The sequence below is a fragment of the Salmo trutta genome, chromosome 10 (assembly GCF_901001165.1).
Source record: "Salmo trutta chromosome 10, fSalTru1.1, whole genome shotgun sequence".
Taxonomy (NCBI): Eukaryota; Metazoa; Chordata; class Actinopteri; order Salmoniformes; family Salmonidae; genus Salmo; species Salmo trutta.
The window spans coordinates 14,931,071-14,956,404 of NC_042966.1; the positions used below are offsets into that span (position 1 = coordinate 14,931,071).

Genomic DNA, 25,334 nt, shown 5'->3' on the forward strand with positions numbered 1-25,334 from the left:
AGTATGTCTAGTAGACTATAGAAACATTTACTACCCTCACACACTAATAGTATGGCTAGTAGACTATAGAAACATTTACTACCCTCACACACTAACAGTATGGCAGGTAGACTGGATAAACATTTACTACCCTCACACACTAACAGTATAGTTAGTAGACTGGAGAAATATTTACTACCCTCACACACTAACAGTATGGCTAGTAGACTGGAGAAACGTTTACTATCCTCATACACTAACATTATGGATAGTAGACTAGAGAAACATTTACTAACCTCAAACACTAACAGTATGGATAGTATACTGGAGAATCATTTAGTACCCTCCAAAACACTACAGTATGGCTAGCAGACTGGAGAAACATTTACTACCCTCACACACTAACAGTATGGCTAGTAGACTGGAGAAACATTTACTACCCTCCTACACACTACAGTATGGCTAGCAGACTGGAGAAACATTTACTACCCTCACACACTAACAGTGTGGCTAGTAGACTATAGAAACATTTACTACCCTCACACACTAACAGTATGGCTACTAGACTATAGAAACATTTACTACCCACACACACTAACAGTATGGCTAGTAGACTATAGAAACATTTACTACCCTCACACACTAATAGTATGTCTAGTAGACTATAGAAACATTTACTACCCTCACACACTAATAGTATGGCTAGTAGACTATAGAAACATTTACTACCCTCACACACTAACAGTATGGCAGGTAGACTGGATAAACATTTACTACCCTCACACACTAACAGTATGGCTAGTAGACTATAGAAACATTTACTACCATCACACACTAACAGTATGGATAGTAGACTGGAGAAACTTTAACTACCCTTAAACACTAACAGTATGGATAGTAGACTGGAGAAACTTTAACTCCCCTCACACATTAACAGTATGGCTAGTTGACTACAGAAATATTTCCTACCCTCGCACAATAACAGTATGGCAGGTAGGCTGGATTAACATTTACTACACTCACTCATTAACAGTATGGCTAGTAGACTGGAGAAACATTTACTTCACTTACATACTATCATAATGGATAGTAGACTAGAGAAACATTTACTAACCTCACACACTAACAGTATGGCTAGTAGACTAGAGAATAATTTACTAGCCTCACACACTAACAGTATGGATAGTGGACTAGAGAATCATTTACTACACTCACACACTACAGTATGGCTAGTAGACTGGAGAAACATTTACTACCTTCACACACTAACAGTATGGATAGTGGACTAGAGAAACATTTTCTAACCTCACACACTAACAGTATGGCTAGTAGACTGGAGAATCATTTACAACCCTCCTACACACTACAGTATGGCTAGCAGACTGGAGAAACATTTACTACCCTCACACACTAACAGTATGGCTAGTAGACTGGAGAAAGATTTACTACCCTCCTACACACTACAGTATGGCTAGCAGACTGGAGAAACATTTACTACCCTCACACACTAACAGTATGGCTAGTAGACTATAGAAACATTTACTACCCTCACACACTAACAGTATGGCTAGTAGACTGGAGAAACATGTACTACCCTCACACACTAACAGTATGGCTAGTAGACTGGAGAAACATTTACTACCCTCACACACTAACAGTATGGCTAGTAGACTGGATAAACATGTACTACCCTCACACACTAACGGTATGGCTAGTACACTGGAGAAACATTTACTACCCTCACACACTAACAGTATGGCTAGTAGACTGGAGAAACATTTACTACCCTCACACACTAATAGTATGGCTACTAGACTGGAGAAACATTTACTACCCTCACACACTAACAGTATGGCTAGTAGACTATAGAAACATTTACTACCCTCACACACTAACAGTATGGATAGTGGACTAGAGAATCATTTACTACACTCACACACTACAGTATGGCTAGTAGACTGGAGAAACATTTACTACCTTCACACACTAACAGTATGGATAGTGGACTAGAGAAACATTTTCTAACCTCACACACTAACAGTATGGCTAGTAGACTGGAGAATCATTTACTACCCTCCTACACACTACAGTATGGCTAGCAGACTGGAGAAACATTTACTACCCTCACACACTAACAGTATGGCTAGTAGACTGGAGAAAGATTTACTACCCTCCTACACACTACAGTATGGCTAGCAGACTGGAGAAACATTTACTACCCTCACACACTAACAGTATGGCTAGTAGACTATAGAAACATTTACTACCCTCACACACTAATAGTATGGCAGGTAGACTGGATAAACATTTACTACCCTCACACACTAACAGTATGGCTAGTAGACTATAGAAACATTTACTACCATCACACACTAACAGAATGGCAGGTAGACTGGATAAACATTTACTACCCTCACACACTAACAGTATGGCTAGTAGACTGGAATAACATTTACTACCCTCTCACACAGTACTGCTAATAGGCTGGAGAAACATTTACTACCCTCACAAACGAACAGTATAGTTAGTAGACTGGAGAAATATTTACTACCCTCACACACTAACAGTATGGCTAGTAGACTGGAGAAACGTTTACTATCCTCATACACTAACATTATGGATAGTAGACTAGAGAAACATTTACTAACCTCAAACACTAACAGTATGGCTAGTAGACTAGAGAATCATTTACTACACTCACACACTAACAGTATGGATAGTGGACTAGAGAAACATTTTCTAACCTCACACACTAACAGTATGGATAGTATACTGGAGAATCATTTAGTACCCTCCAAAACACTACAGTATGGCTAGCAGACTGGAGAAACATTTACTACCCTCACACACTAACAGTATGGCTAGTAGACTGGAGAAACATTTACTACCCTCACACACTAACAGTATGGCTAGTAAACTGGAGAAACATTTACTACCCTCACACACTAACAGTATGGCTACTAGACTGGAGAAACATTTACAACCCTCACACACTAACAGTATGGCTAGTAGACTGGAGAAACATTTACAACCCTCACACACTAACAGTATGGCTACTAGACTGGAGAAACATTTACTACCCTCACACACTAACAGTATGGCTAGTAGACTATAGAAACATTTACTACCCTCACACACTAACAGTATGGCTAGTAGACTGGAGAAACATTTACTACCCTCACACACTAATAGTATGTCTAGTAGACTATAGAATCATTTACTACCCTCACACACTAATAGTATGTCTAGTAGACTATAGAAACATTTACCACCCTCACACACTAACAGTATGTGTTACAAGCGTCGAAAGGATTAGACCAAGGCGCAGCGTGTATAGTGCTCATCTTTGGATTTTAATGAATGCACTTCAACAACAAAATAATAAACGCTCAACAGTTTCGTCAGGTACAATCACTAAACGGAAAATAAACACCCACAAAACCCAAAGAAAAACAGGCTGCCTAAGTATGGCTTCCAATCAGAGACAACGAAAGACACCTGCCTCTGATTGGAAACCATAATCGGCCACACATGGAAAATGAAACATAGAAACAGAAAACTAGAACAAATTGCCCTAGAAACTAACCAACCCCAAAACACACAAAACAACCCCCCTTCCACGCCCTGACCATTCTACTATGGCGAAATGATCCTTCTCACTGGTCAGGATGTGACAGTATGGCTATTAGACTACAGAAACATCACACACGAACTGTATGGCTAGTAGACTGGAGAAACATGTACTCCCCTCACACACTAACAGTGTGGCTAGTAGACTGGAGAAACATTTACTACCCTCTCAAACTATCCGTATGGCTAGTAGGCTGGAGAAACATTTTCTACCCTCACGAACAGTATGGCTAGTGGACTGGAGACACATTTACTTCCCTCACACACTAACAGTATGGCTAGTATACTGGAGAAACATGTACTACCCTCACACACTAACAGTTTGGCTAGTAGACTGCAGAAACATTTACTACCCTCACACACTAACAGTATGGCTAGTAGACTGGAGAAACATTTACTACCTTCTCAAACTAACCGTATGGCTAGTAGACTGGAGAAACATTTACTACCCTCACACACTAACAGTGTGGCTAATAGACTGGAGAAACATGTACTACCCTCACACAGAAACAGTATGGCTAGTAGACTGGAGAAACATTCACTACCCTCACACACTAACAGTATGGCTAGTAGACTGGAGAAACATTTACTACCCTCTCAAACTATCCGTATGGCTAGTAGGCTGGAGAAACATTTTCTACCCTCACGAACAGTATGGCTAGTGGACTGGAGACACATTTACTTCACTCACACGCTAACAGTATGGCTAGTAGACTGGAGAAACATTTACTACCTTCTGAAACTAACCGTATGGCTAGTAGACTGGAGAAACATTTACTACCCTCACACACTAACAGTGTGGCTAATAGACTGGAGAAACATGTACTACCCTCACACAGAAACAGTATGGCCTGTAGACTGGAGAAACATTTACTACCCTCACACACTAACAGTATGGCTAGTAGACTGGGGAAACATTTACTACCCTCACACACTAACAGTATGGCTAGTAGACTGGAGAAACATTCACTACCCTCACGCACTAACAGTTTGGCTAGTAGACTGGAGAAACATGTACTACCCTCACACACTAACAGTATGGCTAGTAGACTGGAGAAACATTTACTACCCTCTCAAACTAACCGTATGGCCAGTAGGCTGGAGAATCATTTTCTACCCTCACGAACAGTATGGCTAGTAGACTGGCGAATTATTTACTACCCTCACACAGTAACAGTATAGCTAGTAGACTGGAGAAACATGTACCACCCTCACACACTAACAGTATTTCTAGTAGACTGGAGAAACATGTACTACCCTCACACACTAACAGTGTGGCTAGTAGACTGGAGAAACATTTGCTACCTTCTCAAACTAACCGTATGGCCTGTAGACTAGAGAAACATTTGCTACCTTCACACACTAATAGTATGTCTAGTAGACTATAGAAACATTTACTACCCTCACACACTAACAGTATGGCTAGTAGACTGGAGAAACATTTACTACCCTCACACACTAACAGTATGGCTAGTAGACTGGAGAAACATTTACTACCCTCTCAAACTAACCGTATGGCTAGTAGGCTGGAGAATCATTTTCTACCCTCATGAACAGTATGGCTAGTAGACTGGATAATTATTTACTACCCTCACACAGTAACAGTATGGCTAGTAGACTGGAGAAACATGTACTACCCTCACACACTAACAGTATGGCTAGTAGACTATAGAAACATTTACTACCCTCACACGCTGACAGTATGGCTAGTAGACTGGAGAAACATTTCCTACCCTCACACAATAACAGTATGGCTTGTAGACTGGAGAAACATTTATTATCTGCCCACACTAACATTATGGCCAGTAGACTGGGGAAACATTTACTACCCTCACACACTAACAGTATGGCTAGTAGACTGGAGAAACATTTACTACCTTCTCAAACTAACCGTATGGCTAGTAGACTGGAGAAACATTTACTACCCTCACACACTAACAGTGTGGCTAATAGACTGGAGAAACATGTACTACCCTCACACAGAAACAATATGGCCTGTAGACTGGAGAAACATTTACTACCCTCACACACTAACAGTATGGCTAGTAGACTGGAGAAACTTTTACAACCCTCAAACACTAACAGTATGGCTAGTAGACTGGAGAAACTTTTACTACCCTCATACACTAACAGTATGGCTAGTAGACTGGAGAAACATTTACTACCTTCTCAAACTAACCGTATGGCTAGTAGACTGGAGAAACATGTACTACCCTCACACAGAAACAGTATGGCCTGTAGACTGGAGAAACATTTACTACCCTCTCAAAATATCCGTATGGCTAGTAGGCTGGAGAAACATTTTCTACCCTCACGAACAGTATGGCTAGTGGACTGGAGACACATTTACTTCACTCACACGCTAACAGTATGGCTAGTATACTGGAGAAACATTTACTACCCTTACACACTAACAGTATGACTAGAAGACTGGAGAAACATGTACTACCCTCACACACTAACAGTTTGGCTAGTAGACTGCAGAAACATTTACTACCCTCACACACTAACAGTATGGCTAGTAGACTGGAGAAACATTTACTACCTTCTCAAACTAACCGTATGGCTAGTAGACTGGAGAAACATTTACTACCCTCACACACTAACAGTGTGGCTAATAGACTGGAGAAACATGTACTACCCTCACACAGAAACAGTATGGCCTGTAGACTGGAGAAACATTTACTACCCTCACACACTAACAGTATGGCTAGTAGACTGGAGAAACATGTACTACCCTCACACAATAACAGTATGGCTAGTAGACTGGAGAAACATTTACTACCCTCTCAAACTAACCGAATGGCTAGTAGACTAGAGAAACATTTCCTTCCCTCACACACTAACAGTATGGCAGGTAGACTGGATAAACATTTGCTACCCTCACACTAACAGTATGGCTAGTAGACTGGAGATACATGTACTACCCTCTCAAACTAACCGTATGGCTAGTAGGCTGGAGAATCATTTTCTACCCTCACGAACAGTATGGCTAGTAGACTGGAGAATTATTTACTACCCTCACACAGTAACAGTATGGCTAGTAGACTGGAGAAACATGTACTACCCTCACACACTAACAGTATGGCTAGTAGACTATAGAAACATTTACTACCCTCACACGCTGACAGTATGGCTAGTAGACTGGAGAAACATTTCCTACCCTCACACAATAACAGTATGGCTTGTAGACTGGAGAAACATTTATTATCTGCCCACACTAACATTATGGCCAGTAGACTGGGGAAACATTTACTACCCTCACACACTAACAGTATGGCTAGTAGACTGGAGAAACATTTACTACCTTCTCAAACTAACCGTATGGCTAGTAGACTGGAGAAACATTTACTACCCTCACACACTAACAGTGTGGCTAATAGACTGGAGAAACATGTACTACCCTCACACAGAAACAGTATGGCCTGTAGACTGGAGAAACATTTACTACCCTCACACACTAACAGTATGGCTAGTAGACTGGAGAAACATTTACTACCCTCACACACTAACAGTATGGCTAGTAGAATGGAGAAACATTTACTACCCTAACACACTAACAGTATGGCTAGTAGACTGGAGAAACATTCACTACCCTCACACACTAACAGTATGGCTAGTAGACTGGAGAAACTTTTACAACCCTCAAACACTAACAGTATGGATAGTAGACTAGAGAAACATTTACTACCCTCACACACTAACAGTATGGCTAGTAGACTAGAGAAACTTTTACTACCCTCAAACACTAACAGTATGGCTAGTAGACTGGAGAAACTTTTACTACCCTCATACACTAACAGTATGGCTAGTAGACCGGAGAAACATTTACTACCTTCTCAAACTAACCGTATGGCTAGTAGACTGGAGAAACATTTACTACCCTCACACACTAACAGTGTGGCTAATAGACTGGAGAAACATGTACTACCCTCACACAGAAACAGTATGGCTAGTAGACTGGAGAAACATTTACTACCCTCTCAAAATATCCGTATGGCTAGTAGGCTGGACAAACATTTTCTACCCTCACGAACAGTATGGCTAGTGGACTGGAGACACATTTACTTCACTCACACGCTAACAGTATGGCTAGTATACTGGAGAAACATTTACTACCCTCACACACTAACAGTATGACTAGTAGACTGGAGAAACATGTACTACCCTCACACACTAACAGTTTGGCTAGTAGACTGCAGACACATTTACTACCCTCACACACTAACAGTATGGCTAGTAGACTGGAGAAACATTTACTACCTTCTCAAACTAACCGTATGGCTAGTAGACTGGAGAAACATTTACTACCCTCACACACTAACAGTATGGCTAGTAGACTGGAGAAACATTTACTACCCTCTCAAACTAACCGAATGGCTAGTAGACTAGAGAAACATTTCCTTCCCTCACACACTAACAGTATGGCAGGTAGACTGGATAAACATTTGCTACCCTCACACACTAACATTATGGCTAGTAGACTCGAGAAACATGTACTACCCTCACACACTAACAGTATGGCTAGTGGACTATAGAAACATTTACTACCCTCACACACTAACAGTATGGCTAGTAGACTAGAGAAACTTTTACTCCCCTCAAACACTAACAGTATGGATAGTAGACTAGAGAAACATTTACTACCCTCACACACTAACAGTATGGCTAGTAGACTAGAGAAACTTTTACTACCCTCAAACACTAACAGTGTGGCTAATAGACTGGAGAAACATGTACTACCCTCACACACTAACAGTGTGGCTAATAGACTGGAGAAACATGTACTACCCTCACACAGAAACAGTATGGCCTGTAGACTGGAGAAACATTTACTACCCTCACACAGTAACAGTATCGCTAGTAGACTGGAGAAACATGTACCACCCTCACACACTAACAGTATTTCTAGTAGACTGGAGAAACATTTCCTACCCTCACACAATAACAGTATGGCTAGTAGACTGGAGAAACATTTATTATCTGCCCACACTAACAGTATGGCCAGTAGACTGGGGAAACATTTGCTACCCTCACACACTAACAGTGTGGCTAGTAGACTGGAGAAACATTTGCTACCTTCTCAAACTAACCGTATGGCCTGTAGACTAGAGAAACATTTGCTACCTTCACACACTAATAGTATGTCTAGTAGACTATAGAAACATTTACTACCCTCACACACTAACAGTATGGCTAGTAGACTGGACAAACATTTACTACCCTCACACACTAACCGTATGGCTAGTAGACTGGAGAAACATTTCCTACCCTCACACAATACCAGTATAGCTAGTAGACTGGAGAAACATTTACTACCCTCTCAAACTATCCGTATGGCTAGTAGGCTGGAGAAACATTTTCTACCCTCACGAACAGTATGGCTAGTGGACTGGAGAAACATTCACTACCCTCTCAAACTAACCGAATGGCTAGTAGACTAGAGAAACATTTACTTCCCTCACACACTAACAGTATGGCAGGTAGACTGGATAAACATTTGCTACCCTCACACACTAACAGTATGGCTAGTAGACTCGAGAAACATGTACTACCCTCACACACTAACAGTATGGCTAGTGGACTATAGAAACATTTACTACCCTCACACACTAACAGTATGGCTAGTAGACTAGAGAAACTTTTACTACCCTCAAACACTAACAGTATGGATAGTAGACTAGAGAAACATTTACTACACTCACACACTAACAGTATGGCTAGTAGACTAGAGAAACTTTTACTACCCTCAAACACTAACAGTATGGCTAGTAGACTGGAGAAACATTTACTACCCTCACACACTAACAGTGTGGCTAATAGACTGGAGAAACATGTACTACCCTCACACAGAAACAGTATGGCCTGTAGACTGGAGAAACATTTACTACCCTCACACACTAACAGTATGGCTAGTAGACTGGAGAAACATTTACTACCCTCTCAAACTATCCGTATGGCTAGTAGGCTGGAGAAACATTTTCTACCCTCACGAACAGTATGGCTGGTGGACTGGAGACACATTTACTTCACTCACACGCTAACAGTATGGCTAGTATACTGGAGAAACATTTACTACCCTCACACACTAACAGTATGACTAGTAGACTGGAGAAACATGTACTACCCTCACACACTAACAGTTTGGCTAGTAGACTGCAGAAACATTTACTACCCTCACACACTAACAGTATGGCTAGTAGACTGGAGAAACATTTACTACCTTCTCAAACTAACCGTATGGCTAGTAGACTGGAGAAACATTTACTACCCTCTCAAACTAACAGTATGGCTAGTAGGCTGGAGAATCATTTTCTACCCTCACGAACAGTATGGCTAGTAGACTGGAGAATTATTTACTACCCTCACACATTAACAGTATGGCTAGTAGACTGGAGAATCATTTACTACCCTCACACACTAACAGTATGGCTAGTAGACTATAGAAACATTTACTACCTTCACACGCTGACAGTATGGCTAGTAGACTGGAGAAACATTTCCTACCCTCACACAATAACAGTATGGCTTGTAGACTGGAGAAACATTTATTATCTGCCCACACTAACATTATGGCCAGTAGACTTGGGAAACATTTACTACCCTCACACACTAACAGTATGGCTAGTAGACTGGAGAAACATTTACTACCTTCTCAAACTAACCGTATGGCTAGTAGACTGGAGAAACATTTACTACCCTCACACACTAACAGTGTGGCTAATAGACTGGAGAAACATGTACTACCCTCACACAGAAACAGTATGGCCTGTAGACTGGAGAAACATTTACTACCCTCACACACTAACAGTATGGCTAGTAGACTGGAGAAACATTTACTACCCTCACACACTAACAGTATGGCTAGTAGACTGGAGAAACATTCACTACCCTCACACACTAACAGTATGGCTAGTAGACTGGAGAAACATGTACTACCCTCACACACTAACAGTATGGCTAGTTGACTGGAGAAACATTTACTACCCTCTCAAGCTAACCGTATGGCCAGTAGGCTGGAGAATCATTTTCTACCCTCACGAACAGTATGGCTATTAGCCTGGAGAATTATTTACTACCCTCACACAGTAACAGTATGGCTAGTAGACTATAAAAACATTTATTATCTTCCCACACTAACAGTATGGCAGGTAGACTGGATAAACATTTGCTACCCTCACACACTAACGGTATGGCTAGTAGACTGGAGAAACATTTACTACCCTCTCAAACTAACCGTATGGCTAGTAGGCTGGAGCAACATTTACTACCCTCCCACACTAACAGTATGGCTAGTAGACTGGAGAAACATTTACTACCCTCACACACTAACCTAATGGCTAGTAGACTGGAGAAACATTTACTACCCTCTCAAACTATCCGTATGGCTAGTAGGCTGGAGAAACATTTTCTACCCTCACGAACAGTATGGCTAGTGGACTGGAGAAACATTCACTACCCTCACACACTAACAGTAGGGCTAATAGACTGGAGAAACATTTACTACCCTCTCAAACTAACCGAATGGCTAGTAGACTAGAGAAACATTTACTTCCCTCACACACTAACAGTATGGCAGGTAGACTGGATAAACATTTGCTACCCTCACACACTAACAGTATGGCTAGTAGACTCGAGAAACATGTACTACCCTCACACACTAACAGTTTGGCTAGTAGACTGCAGAAACATTTACTACCCTCACACACTAACAGTATGGCTAGTAGACTGGAGAAACATTTACTACCCTCACACACTAACAGTATGGCTAGTAGACTGGAGAAACATTTACTACCTTCTCAAACTAACAGTATGGCTAGTAGGCTGGAGAATCATTTTCTACCCTCACGAACAGTATGGCTAGTAGACTGGATAATTATTTACTACCCTCACACAGTAACAGTATGGCTAGTTGACTGGAGAAACATTTTCTACCCTCACGAACAGTATGGCTAGTGGACTGGAGACACATTTACTTCACTCACACGCTAACAGTATGGCTAGTATACTGGAGAAACATTTACTACCCTCACACACTAACAGTATGACTAGTAGACTGGAGAAACATGTACTACCCTCACACACTAACAGTTTGGCTAGTAGACTGCAGAAACATTTACTACCCTCACACACTAACAGTATGGCTAGTAGACTGGAGAAACATTTACTACCTTCTCAAACTAACCGTATGGCTAGTAGACTGGAGAAACATTTACTACCCTCTCAAACTAACAGTATGGCTAGTAGGCTGGAGAATCATTTTCTACCCTCACGAACAGTATGGCTAGTAGCCTGGAGAATTATTTACTACCCTCACACAGTAACAGAATGGCTAGTAGACTATAAAAACATTTATTATCTTCCCACACTAACAGTAGGGCCAGTAGACTGGGGAAACATTTACTACCCTCACACACTAACAGTATGGCAGGTAGACTGGATAAACATTTGCTACCCTCACACACTAACGGTATGGCTAGTAGACTGGAGAAACATTTACTACCCTCTCAAACTAACCGTATGGCTAGTAGGCTGGAGCAACATTTACTACCCTCCCACACTAACAGTATGGCTAGTAGACTGGAGAAACATTTACTACCCTCACACACTAACCTAATGGCTAGTAGACTGGAGAAACATTTACTACCCTCTCAAACTATCCGTATGGCTAGTAGGCTGGAGAAACATTTTCTACCCTCACGAACAGTATGGCTAGTGGACTGGAGAAACATTCACTACCCTCACACACTAACATTAGGGCTAGTAGACTGGAGAAACATTTACTACCCTCTCAAACTAACCGAATGGCTAGTAGACTAGAGAAACATTTACTTCCCTCACACACTAACAGTATGGCAGGTAGACTGGATAAACATTTGCTACCCTCACACACTAACAGTATGGCTAGTAGACTCGAGAAACATGTACTACCCTCACACACTAACAGTTTGGCTAGTAGACTGCAGAAACATTTACTACCCTCACACACTAACAGTATGGCTAGTAGACTGGAGAAACATTTACTACCCTCACACACTAACAGTATGGCTAGTAGACTGGAGAAACATTTACTACCTTCTCAAACTAACCGTATGGCTAGTAGACTGGAGAAACATTTACTACCCTCTCAAACTAACAGTATGGCTAGTAGGCTGGAGAATCATTTTCTACCCTCACGAACAGTATGGCTAGTAGACTGGAGAATGATTTACTACCCTCACACAGTAACAGTATGGCTAGTAGACTGGAGAATCATTTACTACCCTCACACACTAACAGTATGGCTAGTAGACTATAGAAACATTTACTACCTTCACACGCTGACAGTATGGCTAGTAGACTGGAGAAACATTTCCTACCCTCACACAATAACAGTATGGCTTGTAGACTGGAGAAACATTTATTATCTGCCCACACTAACATTATGGCCAGTAGACTTGGGAAACATTTACTACCCTCACACACTAACAGTATGGCTAGTAGACTGGAGAAACATTTACTACCTTCTCAAACTAACCGTATGGCTAGTAGACTGGAGAAACATTTACTACCCTCACACACTAACAGTGTGGCTAATAGACTGGAGAAACATGTACTACCCTCACACAGAAACAGTATGGCCTGTAGACTGGAGAAACATTTACTACCCTCACACACTAACAGTATGGCTAGTAGACTGGAGAAACATTTACTACCCTCACACACTAACAGTATGGCTAGTAGACTGGAGAAACATTCACTACCCTCACACACTAACAGTATGGCTAGTAGACTGGAGAAACATGTACTACCCTCACACACTAACAGTATGGCTAGTTGACTGGAGAAACATTTACTACCCTCTCAAGCTAACCGTATGGCCAGTAGGCTGGAGAATCATTTTCTACCCTCACGAACAGTATGGCTATTAGCCTGGAGAATTATTTACTACCCTCACACAGTAACAGTATGGCTAGTAGACTATAAAAACATTTATTATCTTCCCACACTAACAGTATGGCAGGTAGACTGGATAAACATTTGCTACCCTCACACACTAACGGTATGGCTAGTAGACTGGAGAAACATTTACTACCCTCTCAAACTAACCGTATGGCTAGTAGGCTGGAGCAACATTTACTACCCTCCCACACTAACAGTATGGCTAGTAGACTGGAGAAACATTTACTACCCTCACACACTAACCTAATGGCTAGTAGACTGGAGAAACATTTACTACCCTCTCAAACTATCCGTATGGCTAGTAGGCTGGAGAAACATTTTCTACCCTCACGAACAGTATGGCTAGTGGACTGGAGAAACATTCACTACCCTCACACACTAACAGTAGGGCTAATAGACTGGAGAAACATTTACTACCCTCTCAAACTAACCGAATGGCTAGTAGACTAGAGAAACATTTACTTCCCTCACACACTAACAGTATGGCAGGTAGACTGGATAAACATTTGCTACCCTCACACACTAACAGTATGGCTAGTAGACTCGAGAAACATGTACTACCCTCACACACTAACAGTTTGGCTAGTAGACTGCAGAAACATTTACTACCCTCACACACTAACAGTATGGCTAGTAGACTGGAGAAACATTTACTACCCTCACACACTAACAGTATGGCTAGTAGACTGGAGAAACATTTACTACCTTCTCAAACTAACAGTATGGCTAGTAGGCTGGAGAATCATTTTCTACCCTCACGAACAGTATGGCTAGTAGACTGGATAATTATTTACTACCCTCACACAGTAACAGTATGGCTAGTTGACTGGAGAAACATTTTCTACCCTCACGAACAGTATGGCTAGTGGACTGGAGACACATTTACTTCACTCACACGCTAACAGTATGGCTAGTATACTGGAGAAACATTTACTACCCTCACACACTAACAGTATGACTAGTAGACTGGAGAAACATGTACTACCCTCACACACTAACAGTTTGGCTAGTAGACTGCAGAAACATTTACTACCCTCACACACTAACAGTATGGCTAGTAGACTGGAGAAACATTTACTACCTTCTCAAACTAACCGTATGGCTAGTAGACTGGAGAAACATTTACTACCCTCTCAAACTAACAGTATGGCTAGTAGGCTGGAGAATCATTTTCTACCCTCACGAACAGTATGGCTAGTAGCCTGGAGAATTATTTACTACCCTCACACAGTAACAGAATGGCTAGTAGACTATAAAAACATTTATTATCTTCCCACACTAACAGTAGGGCCAGTAGACTGGGGAAACATTTACTACCCTCACACACTAACAGTATGGCAGGTAGACTGGATAAACATTTGCTACCCTCACACACTAACGGTATGGCTAGTAGACTGGAGAAACATTTACTACCCTCTCAAACTAACCGTATGGCTAGTAGGCTGGAGCAACATTTACTACCCTCCCACACTAACAGTATGGCTAGTAGACTGGAGAAACATTTACTACCCTCACACACTAACCTAATGGCTAGTAGACTGGAGAAACATTTACTACCCTCTCAAACTATCCGTATGGCTAGTAGGCTGGAGAAACATTTTCTACCCTCACGAACAGTATGGCTAGTGGACTGGAGAAACATTCACTACCCTCACACACTAACATTAGGGCTAGTAGACTGGAGAAACATTTACTACCCTCTCAAACTAACCGAATGGCTAGTAGACTAGAGAAACATTTACTTCCCTCACACACTAACAGTATGGCAGGTAGACTGGATAAACATTTGCTACCCTCACACACTAACAGTATGGCTAGTAGACTCGAGAAACATGTACTACCCTCACACACTAACAGTTTGGCTAGTAGACTGCAGAAACATTTACTACCCTCACACACTAACAGTATGGCTAGTAGACTGGAGAAACATTTACTACCCTCACACACTAACAGTATGGCTAGTAGACTGGAGAAACATTTACTACCTTCTCAAACTAACCGTATGGCTAGTAGACTGGAGAAACATTTACTACCCTCTCAAACTAACAGTATGGCTAGTAGGCTGGAGAATCATTTTCTACCCTCACGAACAGTATGGCTAGTAGACTGGATAATTATTTACTACCCTCACACAGTAACAGTATGGCTAGTTGACTGGAGAAACATTTTCTACCCTCACGAACAGTATGGCTAGTGGACTGGAGACACATTTACTTCACTCACACGCTAACAGTATGGCTAGTATACTGGAGAAACATTTACTACCCTCACACACTAACAGTATGACTAGTAGACTGGAGAAACATGTACTACCCTCACACACTAACAGTTTGGCTAGTAGACTGCAGAAACATTTACTACCCTCACACACTAACAGTATGGCTAGTAGACTGGAGAAACATTTACTACCTTCTCAAACTAACCGTATGGCTAGTAGACTGGAGAAACATTTACTACCCTCTCAAACTAACAGTATGGCTAGTAGGCTGGAGAATCATTTTCTACCCTCACGAACAGTATGGCTAGTAGACTGGAGAATTATTTACTACCCTCACACAGTAACAGTATGGCTAGTAGACTGGAGAATCATTTACTACCCTCACACACTAACAGTATGGCTAGTAGACTATAGAAACATTTACTACCTTCAAACGCTTACAGTATGGCTAGTAGACTGGAGAAACATTTCCTACCCTCACACAATAACAGTATGGCTTGTAGACTGGAGAAACATTTATTATCTGCCCACACTAACATTATGGCCAGTAGACTTGGGAAACATTTACTACCCTCACACACTAACAGTATGGCTAGTAGACTGGAGAAACATTTACTACCTTCTCAAACTAACCGTATGGCTAGTAGACTGGAGAAACATTTACTACCCTCACACACTAACAGTGTGGCTAATAGACTGGAGAAACATGTACTACCCTCACACAGAAACAGTATGGCCTGTAGACTGGAGAAACATTTACTACCCTCACACACTAACAGTATGGCTAGTAGACTGGAGAAACATTTACTACCCTCACACACTAACAGTATGGCTAGTAGACTGGAGAAACATTCACTACCCTCACACACTAACAGTATGGCTAGTAGACTGGAGAATCATTTTCTACCCTCACACACTAACAGTATGGCTAGTTGACTGGAGAAACATTTACTACCCTCTCAAGCTAACCGTATGGCCAGTAGGCTGGAGAATCATTTTCTACCCTCACGAACAGTATGGCTAGTAGCCTGGAGAATTATTTACTACCCTCACACAGTAACAGTATGGCTAGTAGACTATAAAAACATTTATTATCTTCCCACACTAACAGTAGGGCCAGTAGACTGGGGAAACATTTACTACCCTCACACACTAACAGTATGGCAGGTAGACTGGATAAACATTTGCTACCCTCACACACTAACGGTATGGCTAGTAGACTGGAGAAACATTTACTACCCTCTCAAACTAACCGTATGGCTAGTAGGCTGGAGCAACATTTACTACCCTCCCACACTAACAGAATGGCTAGTAGACTGGAGAAACATTTACTACCCTCACACACTAACCTAATGGCTAGTAGACTGGAGAAACATTTACTACCCTCTCAAACTATCCGTATGGCTAGTAGGCTGGAGAAACATTTTCTACCCTCACGAACAGTATGGCTAGTGGACTGGAGAAACATTCACTACCCTCACACACTAACAGTAGGGCTAGTAGACTGGAGAAACATTTACTACCCTCTCAAACTAACCGAATGGCTAGTAGACTAGAGAAACATTTACTTCCCTCACACACTAACAGTATGGCAGGTAGACTGGATAAACATTTGCTACCCTCACACACTAACAGTATGGCTAGTAGACTCGAGAAACATGTACTACCCTCACACACTAACAGTTTGGCTAGTAGACTGCAGAAACATTTACTACCCTCACACACTAACAGTATGGCTAGTAGACTGGAGAAACATTTACTACCCTCACACACTAACAGTATGGCTAGTAGACTGGAGAAACATTTACTACCTTCTCAAACTAACCGTATGGCTAGTAGACTGGAGAAACATTTACTACCCTCTCAAACTAACAGTATGGCTAGTAGGCTGGAGAATCATTTTCTACCCTCACGAACAGTATGGCTAGTAGACTGGATAATTATTTACTACCCTCACACAGTAACAGTATGGCTAGTTGACTGGAGAAACATTTTCTACCCTCACGAACAGTATGGCTAGTGGACTGGAGACACATTTACTTCACTCACACGCTAACAGTATGGCTAGTATACTGGAGAAACATTTACTACCCTCACACACTAACAGTATGACTAGTAGACTGGAGAAACATGTACTACCCTCACACACTAACAGTATGGCTAGTAGACTGGAGAAACATTTACTACCTTCTCAAACTAACCGTATGGCTAGTAGACTGGAGAAACATTTACTACCCTCTCAAACTAACAGTATGGCTAGTAGGCTGGAGAATCATTTTCTACCCTCACGAACAGTATGGCTAGTAGACTGGAGAATTATTTACTACCCTCACACAGTAACAGTATGGCTAGTAGACTGGAGAATAATTTACTACCCTCACACACTAACAGTATGGCTAGTAGACTATAGAAACATTTACTACCTTCACACGCTGACAGTATGGCTAGTAGACTGGAGAAACATTTCCTACCCTCACACAATAACAGTATGGCTTGTAGACTGGAGAAACATTTATTATCTGCCCACACTAACATTATGGCCAGTAGACTTGGGAAACATTTACTACCCTCACACACTAACAGTATGGCTAGTAGACTGGAGAAACATTTACTACCTTCTCAAACTAACCGTATGGCTAGTAGACTGGAGAAACATTTACTACCCTCACACACTAACAGTGTGGCTAATAGACTGGAGAAACATGTACTACCCTCACACAGAAACAGTATGGCCTGTAGACTGGAGAAACATTTACTACCCTCACACACTAACAGTATGGCTAGTAGACTGGAGAAACATGTACTACCCTCACACACTAACAGTATGGCTAGTTGACTGGAGAAACATTTACTACCCTCTCAAGCTAACCGTATGGCCAGTAGGCTGGAGAATCATTTTCTACCCTCACGAACAGTATGGCTAGTAGCCTGGAGAATTATTTACTACCCTCACACAGTAACAGTATGGCTAGTAGACTATAAAAACATTTATTATCTTCCCACACTAACAGTAGGGCCAGTAGACTGGGGAAACATTTACTACCCTCACACACTAACAGTATGGCAGGTAGACTGGATAAACATTTGCTACCCTCACACACTAACGGTATGGCTAGTAGACTGGAGAAACATTTACTACCCTCTCAAACTAACCGTATGGCTAGTAGGCTGGAGCAACATTTACTACCCTCACACACTAACAGTATGGCTAGTAGACTGGAGAAACATTTACTACCCTCACACACTAACCTAATGGCTAGTAGACTGGAGAAACATTTCCTACCCTCACACAATACCAGTATGGCTAGTAGACTGGAGAAACATTTACTACCCTCTCAAACTATCCGTATGGCTAGTAGGCTGGAGAAACATTTTCTACCCTCACGAACAGTATGGCTAGTGGACTGGAGAAACATTCACTACCCTCACACACTAACAGTAGGGCTAGTAGACTAGATAAACATTTACTACCCTCTCAAACTAACCGAATGGCTAGTAGACTAGAGAAACATTTACTTCCCTCACACACTAACAGTATGGCAGGTAGACTGGATAAACATTTGCTACCCTCACACACTAACAGTATGGCTAGTAGACTCGAGAAACATGTACTACCCTCACACACTAACAGTTTGGCTAGTAGACTGCAGAAACATTTACTACCCTCACACACTAACAGTATGGCTAGTAGACTGGAGAAACATTTACTACCCTCACACACTAACAGTGTGGCTAGTAGACTAGAGAAACTTTTACTACCCTCAAACACTAACAGTATGGCTAGTAGACTGGAGAAACTTTTACTACCCTCAAACACTAACAGTATGGCTAGCGGACTGGAGAAACTTTTACTGCCCTCACACACTAACAGTATGGCTAATAGACTGGAGAAACATTTACTACCCTCTCAAACTAACCGTATGGCTAGTAGGCTGGAGAAACATTTTCTACCCTCACGAACAGTATGGCTAGTAGACTGGAGAAACATTTACTACCCTCACACACTAACAGTATGGCTAGTAGACTGGAGAAACATTTACTACCCTCACACACTAACAGTATGGCTAGTAGACTGGATAAACTTTTACTACCCTCACACACTAACAGTATGGCTAGTAGACTGGATAAACATTTACTACCCTCACACACTAACAGTATGGCTAGTAGACTATAGAAACATTTACTACCCTCACACACTAACAGTATGGCTAGTAGACTGGATAAACATTTACTACCCTCACACACAAACAGTATGGCTAGTAGACTGGATAAACATTTACTACTCTCACACACTAACAGTATGGCTAGTAGACTATAGAAACATTTACTACCCTCTCACACTAACAGTATGGCTAGTAGACTGGAGAAACATTTTCTACCCTCACACACTAACAGTATGGCTAATAGACTGGAGAAACATTTTCAACCCTCACACACTAACAGTATGGCTAGTAGACTGGAGAAACATTTTCTACCCTCACACACTAACAGTATGGCTAGCAGACTGGAGAAACATTTTCTACCCTCACAGACTAACAGTATGGCTAGTAGACTGGAGAGACATATAGGTTTAATGTGCAGCAGGTTTATCCTAAGATCACACACTTTCATAATTGCTGCAAGTGAAACTGTAGAGCACTGTTCTATATCATTTTCCATGAATAATACTAATAATATGTAGAATTTATATAGCACTTTTCTAGAATCCAAAGACACTTTACAGTTTCAAACCAAACAAAAACCAAAGCAAAAACAACTTCAGACTAAACAGAAAGATGGACAATGATGGCAACTAACATGGAGAAAAATGTTGGACTCTATAGACAACTCTCACTGTCCCCCTCTCCCTTCCCCTCTCCCGTCATCCACCCTCCAGCAGCCCACCCCCCTCTCCCGGAGGTCAAGCCGTTCCCGGGGACATCAGAGGTAGTGAGGGAGTCCAGCAGCACCACAGGCATGGTGGTGGGCATCGTGGCGGCCGCTGCCCTCTGCATCCTCATCCTGCTCTACGCCATGTACAAGTACCGCAACCGCGACGAGGGCTCCTACCACGTGGACGAGAGCCGCAACTACATCAGTAACTCTGCCACCCAGCCTAACGGCAGCACCAAGGACAAGCCGCTGGGCATCGCCAAGATCTCCAAGAACAAGAAGAACAAAGACAAGGAGTACTACGTGTGAGGAGGGGAGGGACACCCTTATGACATTTACATATACACATCTACACTTATACAGACATATGCACACATACAGGAGGACATGCCCTGAGACACACACACACACACACACACAAACACACACACACACACACACACACACACACACACACACACAGAAAAGAAACACACAGAGACAAAGAGACTGCCATGAGGGCAGAGACCCATACTGTACAGTAATAGTAACCACTAACCACAGCCTCTCTGTGTGAGGCCTGTGTTCGACCAGAATAACCATAATGACAAGCAGAGTAATCACCAGGTAGACTCCTAGTACAGGACCAGCCCCCTGTCTCTCCCTGCTATAAACTGTCCTGTAGACTCAGAGAGAGGGGGGGCAGGGGGGGGGCAGACTGGGAAAGAACACACAAAAAAAACGCTAGTGTTCTGTCGTACGGAGTCAAAATCAGTATATCCAGATTAACACCCTGATAAACTCCCAGTTTCAATTTTGTGTAAGGCTGGTGTTGTCCAATGGGGGAACACCAGATTACCTGAACCCTGCCCCTAACCCTAGCCCAGCAGTCAGCAGGATGGACGTTACCACGCCAATAAGACCGGAAGAGTCACACCCACCAGGTTTGCCCGACTCGCTGGGGAGGGACGGAGTAGGGCGTGTACGTGGAAAAAGGAGCTGTATGTGTTTGAAATGTTGCTGGGACATTTATTTTCCAACGTTATACAACATACGTTACAACGTTGTATCAACCCATCCAGACTATGAAAACGAGAGACTTTGACTCTGGAGAGGAGACCAGAGACCAGAACTACCTACCTACCTACCTACCTACACAAAACACACAACACACACACACACCTCCTACAACACCACAAGAGCTTCATTACCAGAGCTTCATCCCTGACCGGTGGCAACAATATCTGCGATAATGATGATGTTATTATGATAATGCTGAAGTCGATGATGAAGAAAAAGAAGAATGATGATGAACATGTGGGCAGTTTAGACTCTTTGGGGAAATTGTTGCACGTTGAATTATCTTACTCCATGTGTTTCTAACAGAGCAGAGACTAAAGGGGTTACTCCTAAACCCAGCACAGCCATAACCTACCACCTGGCTCACCAAAGCCTACCACATGATCCACCACCCGAGGGCCAATTATTACGGGGCTTAATAGTGACAGACAGACAACACATAACAGGATAAGCTAACTTCAGAACTAACATCATATAACGATCACCAATAAGAAGACAGGACAAATGCTGTACACACAACACCGTTCCATCGCCTCCAACACACAGCAGATACAACTGACTAAAAGAGTGTGACCAGGCTCCAGGGCCTCTGAGAGCCAGGATGGTGTGTTTGTTTTGGGTTGTGGTTTAGTGAGTAACCCTGGTGTAAAGGCTGGGTATGTCCTCCTGCCACAGGCCCAGCCCTGTTTTAAAGCCTGTCCTATAGACAACTATACGTGCTCTGATGAACGTTTTATATTACAAAAAAAAATGTCTGTAAAATAATCAAAAACAGAATACTAAGTGTTATCATGTGTTTCTATAATGATAGAGCTGTTCATGATGCCATTGGCTAATAGAATTTGCGTTGCTTTACTTTCATTGGCCCTCCCTCTCCGAGCATCCTGTGTGTTCACATTGGTTGATTGTCCCTCTCGTTGTCCATGTGATCAATTCCAGCCAGGCGGGAGTGGGTGGGGGGGGGGGCTCTGTGGAGAAGGTTAAAGGTGTGATTATGATGTCATTCAGTGCATATAAGACTGTATGTCTCAAATGGCAGATGTTTAAAGTAGTGCACTGTTAGTGCTAACCCTAAACCTACATGGCTCTGATCAAAAGTAGTGCACAGGTAATAGGGTGCCATTTGAGACACATGCCTACTGTAAGAACAGAGTAGATAGAAATTCACTGTCCAGAACAGGCAGTAGTCTCCATTGTGACTAATCTGGACATTGTATTTCTAGCTTTTGTCGGCAAGCACGCTCCCCCAGGTCATCCAAGCAATATTGCCAACCAATCACATGCATGGGAATCAGACTGGGGGCGGGACATAAAGCATTAAAGACATAGTAGTTATAAAACCTAAAAATTAGACAGAAAAATGTAACTAATTGAGTCCTTCTCTTTATCTATCCCTTTATCCATATTTCTCTCTGTTCCTCTCTCCCTCTAGTCGACGCCTCTCTCCCTCTCTCTCTTTCTCCCTTTCTCCTCTCTCTGTTTCTATCTGAAGTGAAGGAGGAGCATTGAACTGTGGTGTTCTTCATCTAAGTGTTCATTTAGCCTTTTGATTTTATATATATACAATTTTTCTACAGTATTTTACTTTTATTTTTATTGTTACAGTTCTTTGAAGAACATAAAGTGGAACTTTATTATGAAAAATAGTTTTGAAGATCAAACGAGTCAATAAAATATTACCCAAGTGAAGTTATCTTGACTTTTATTCTATTCTCTTCTATTCAAAAATATGACATAGGTGAGGTTATTTAGCAAATTTCCTACACAACAATATTCCTTTATCCCTCCCTCTATCCCATTCTGTCTCTCCCTCTTTTTGTTTCCAGGTAGAACCCTTTTGGGTTCCATGTAAAAACCCTTTACACAGAGGGTTCTACATGGATCCCAAAATAGTACTACCTGGAACCAAAAAGGGTTACTACCGAATAACCATTTTGGAATAACCATTTTAAGAGTGTTGTGTTAGAGAACGTTATGTCCACATTGTTTTCCTCAGACACACACATACAAACAAACAGGCTAAACACACTCCCTGGTCGCAGTAGATATCCACAAGATCCTCTGGAGTTAGGGGAACGGGGCAAAGGGAAGGGATCCAGGGGATTGGTGGATAAGTGAACAGTTTATCAACCCCATCTCCGAAGGTCTATGTCACACTGTGACCACCATCACACACACACACACACACACCACTACAGGAAGAAACAGCAGCCTCTTTCAATCTCGGTCTCTCTTTAACACACTCTCTCTTGCACACTGTCTCTCTCGCTCTCAAACTCATGCACACACACTGCTGACCAGAGAGAGACGGAGAAAGGAAAGGACGGATGAGTTTCTGGGAAGAGGAGTGTGGGCACTGCTGACCAGAGAGAGACGGAGAAAGGAAAGGACGGATGAGTTTCTGGGAAGAGAGGAGTGAGGCCACTGCTGAAGCACCTGTGTGCATGTAAACATTGGTGGAGGAGATGTGTTGCTGATTGAACATGGAGATCAGGGCAGGAACATGACGTTGTTCAAAGTTACCACACTGTAGTGACTGTTGGTTAGTTACTGTGTTATAGTTTATAATATTTTCCACATTTGTTACGCTACAGCCTTATTCCAAAATGGATTACATTTATCTGTTTCCTCATCAATCTACACACAATAGCCCATAATGACAAATCAAAAACAAGTTCAGAAATGTTACATCTGCATTGCTCTTTGGGGTTTTAGGCTGGGTTTCTGTATAAACACTTTGTGACATCTGCTGATGTAAAAAGGGCTTTATAAATACATTTGATTGATTGATTGATTGATTGATTTCCCGTGTGTATCAAGAATGGTCCTACCCCAAACGACATCCAGCCAACTTGAGTCAACATGGGCCAGCATCCCTGTGGAATGCTTTCAACATCTTGTAGGTTTCTGACGAATTGAGGCTGTTCTAAGGGCAGGGGGTGTAACCGAATATTAGGAAGGTGTTCCTAGTGTTTTAAACACTCAGTGGGGGGAAAACAAACTCAATATACTTTACAATGACCAAAACCAAATCGAAACTGTGTAGGAAGGATAATGGACCTATTGTATATTCATACTGTTTATTGACTGTGTCCAGCTTGCTAATAATCACCAAAATGAAAGCTAGACAGTCAGGGAGCATCGAAAATTCCCAAAACGATGGACAGAGGACTATTTTCTGAAAATGTTCACAGCGAGGAAATATAGGCAATTTTTTGTGCGGCCCTCCGGACTTTGTTGTCACGTTGGTATAAAGGGATCGGGAGACAGGCACAGGAATGCGTAATAGGGGTTTTTATTGACCCAAATTACAGCATGCCATGTAAAGGCACGGGGACGAAGACCAAACAAACACGTATAGAACGAGGAGTACCTCTAATAAATTCACGGGACAAGACCCGAACACACACAAGCACACAATGATTATCACACGGGACGAGACCCGTAATCATCTGCGCAATACAAGTGGCACGAAAGGCAAAACAACACAGCACAGGTACTCACACGACCAACGGACATAGGAACAATAATCGACAGGACAATGGTAAACAAAGGGCACACTTATACAATTACTAATCAAATGGGAATAGGGACCAGGTGTGCGGAATGACAGTTCCGGAGGGATCCGTGACAC

At 42.1% G+C, this 25,334-nt stretch overlaps 1 protein-coding gene across 35 annotated transcripts in view; it reads left to right on the forward strand.

Moving 5' to 3' along the window:
* Window positions 1-23,393, forward strand: part of LOC115201175 (neurexin-1a) — a 92,016-nt gene extending 68,623 nt beyond the window's left edge. For 26 of the 35 annotated variants that reach the window (XM_029764565.1, XM_029764554.1, XM_029764568.1 and 23 more), the window contains one exon: window positions 20,646-23,393. In XM_029764565.1, coding sequence (XP_029620425.1) covers window positions 20,646-20,950 — 305 coding nt within the window. In that variant the 3' untranslated portion in view covers window positions 20,951-23,393. The remainder of the gene's footprint in view (window positions 1-20,645) is intronic. The other 9 variants (XM_029764580.1, XM_029764547.1, XM_029764566.1 and 6 more) reach the window with 1 other exon arrangement.
* Window positions 23,394-25,334: the final 1,941 nt, after the last annotated feature.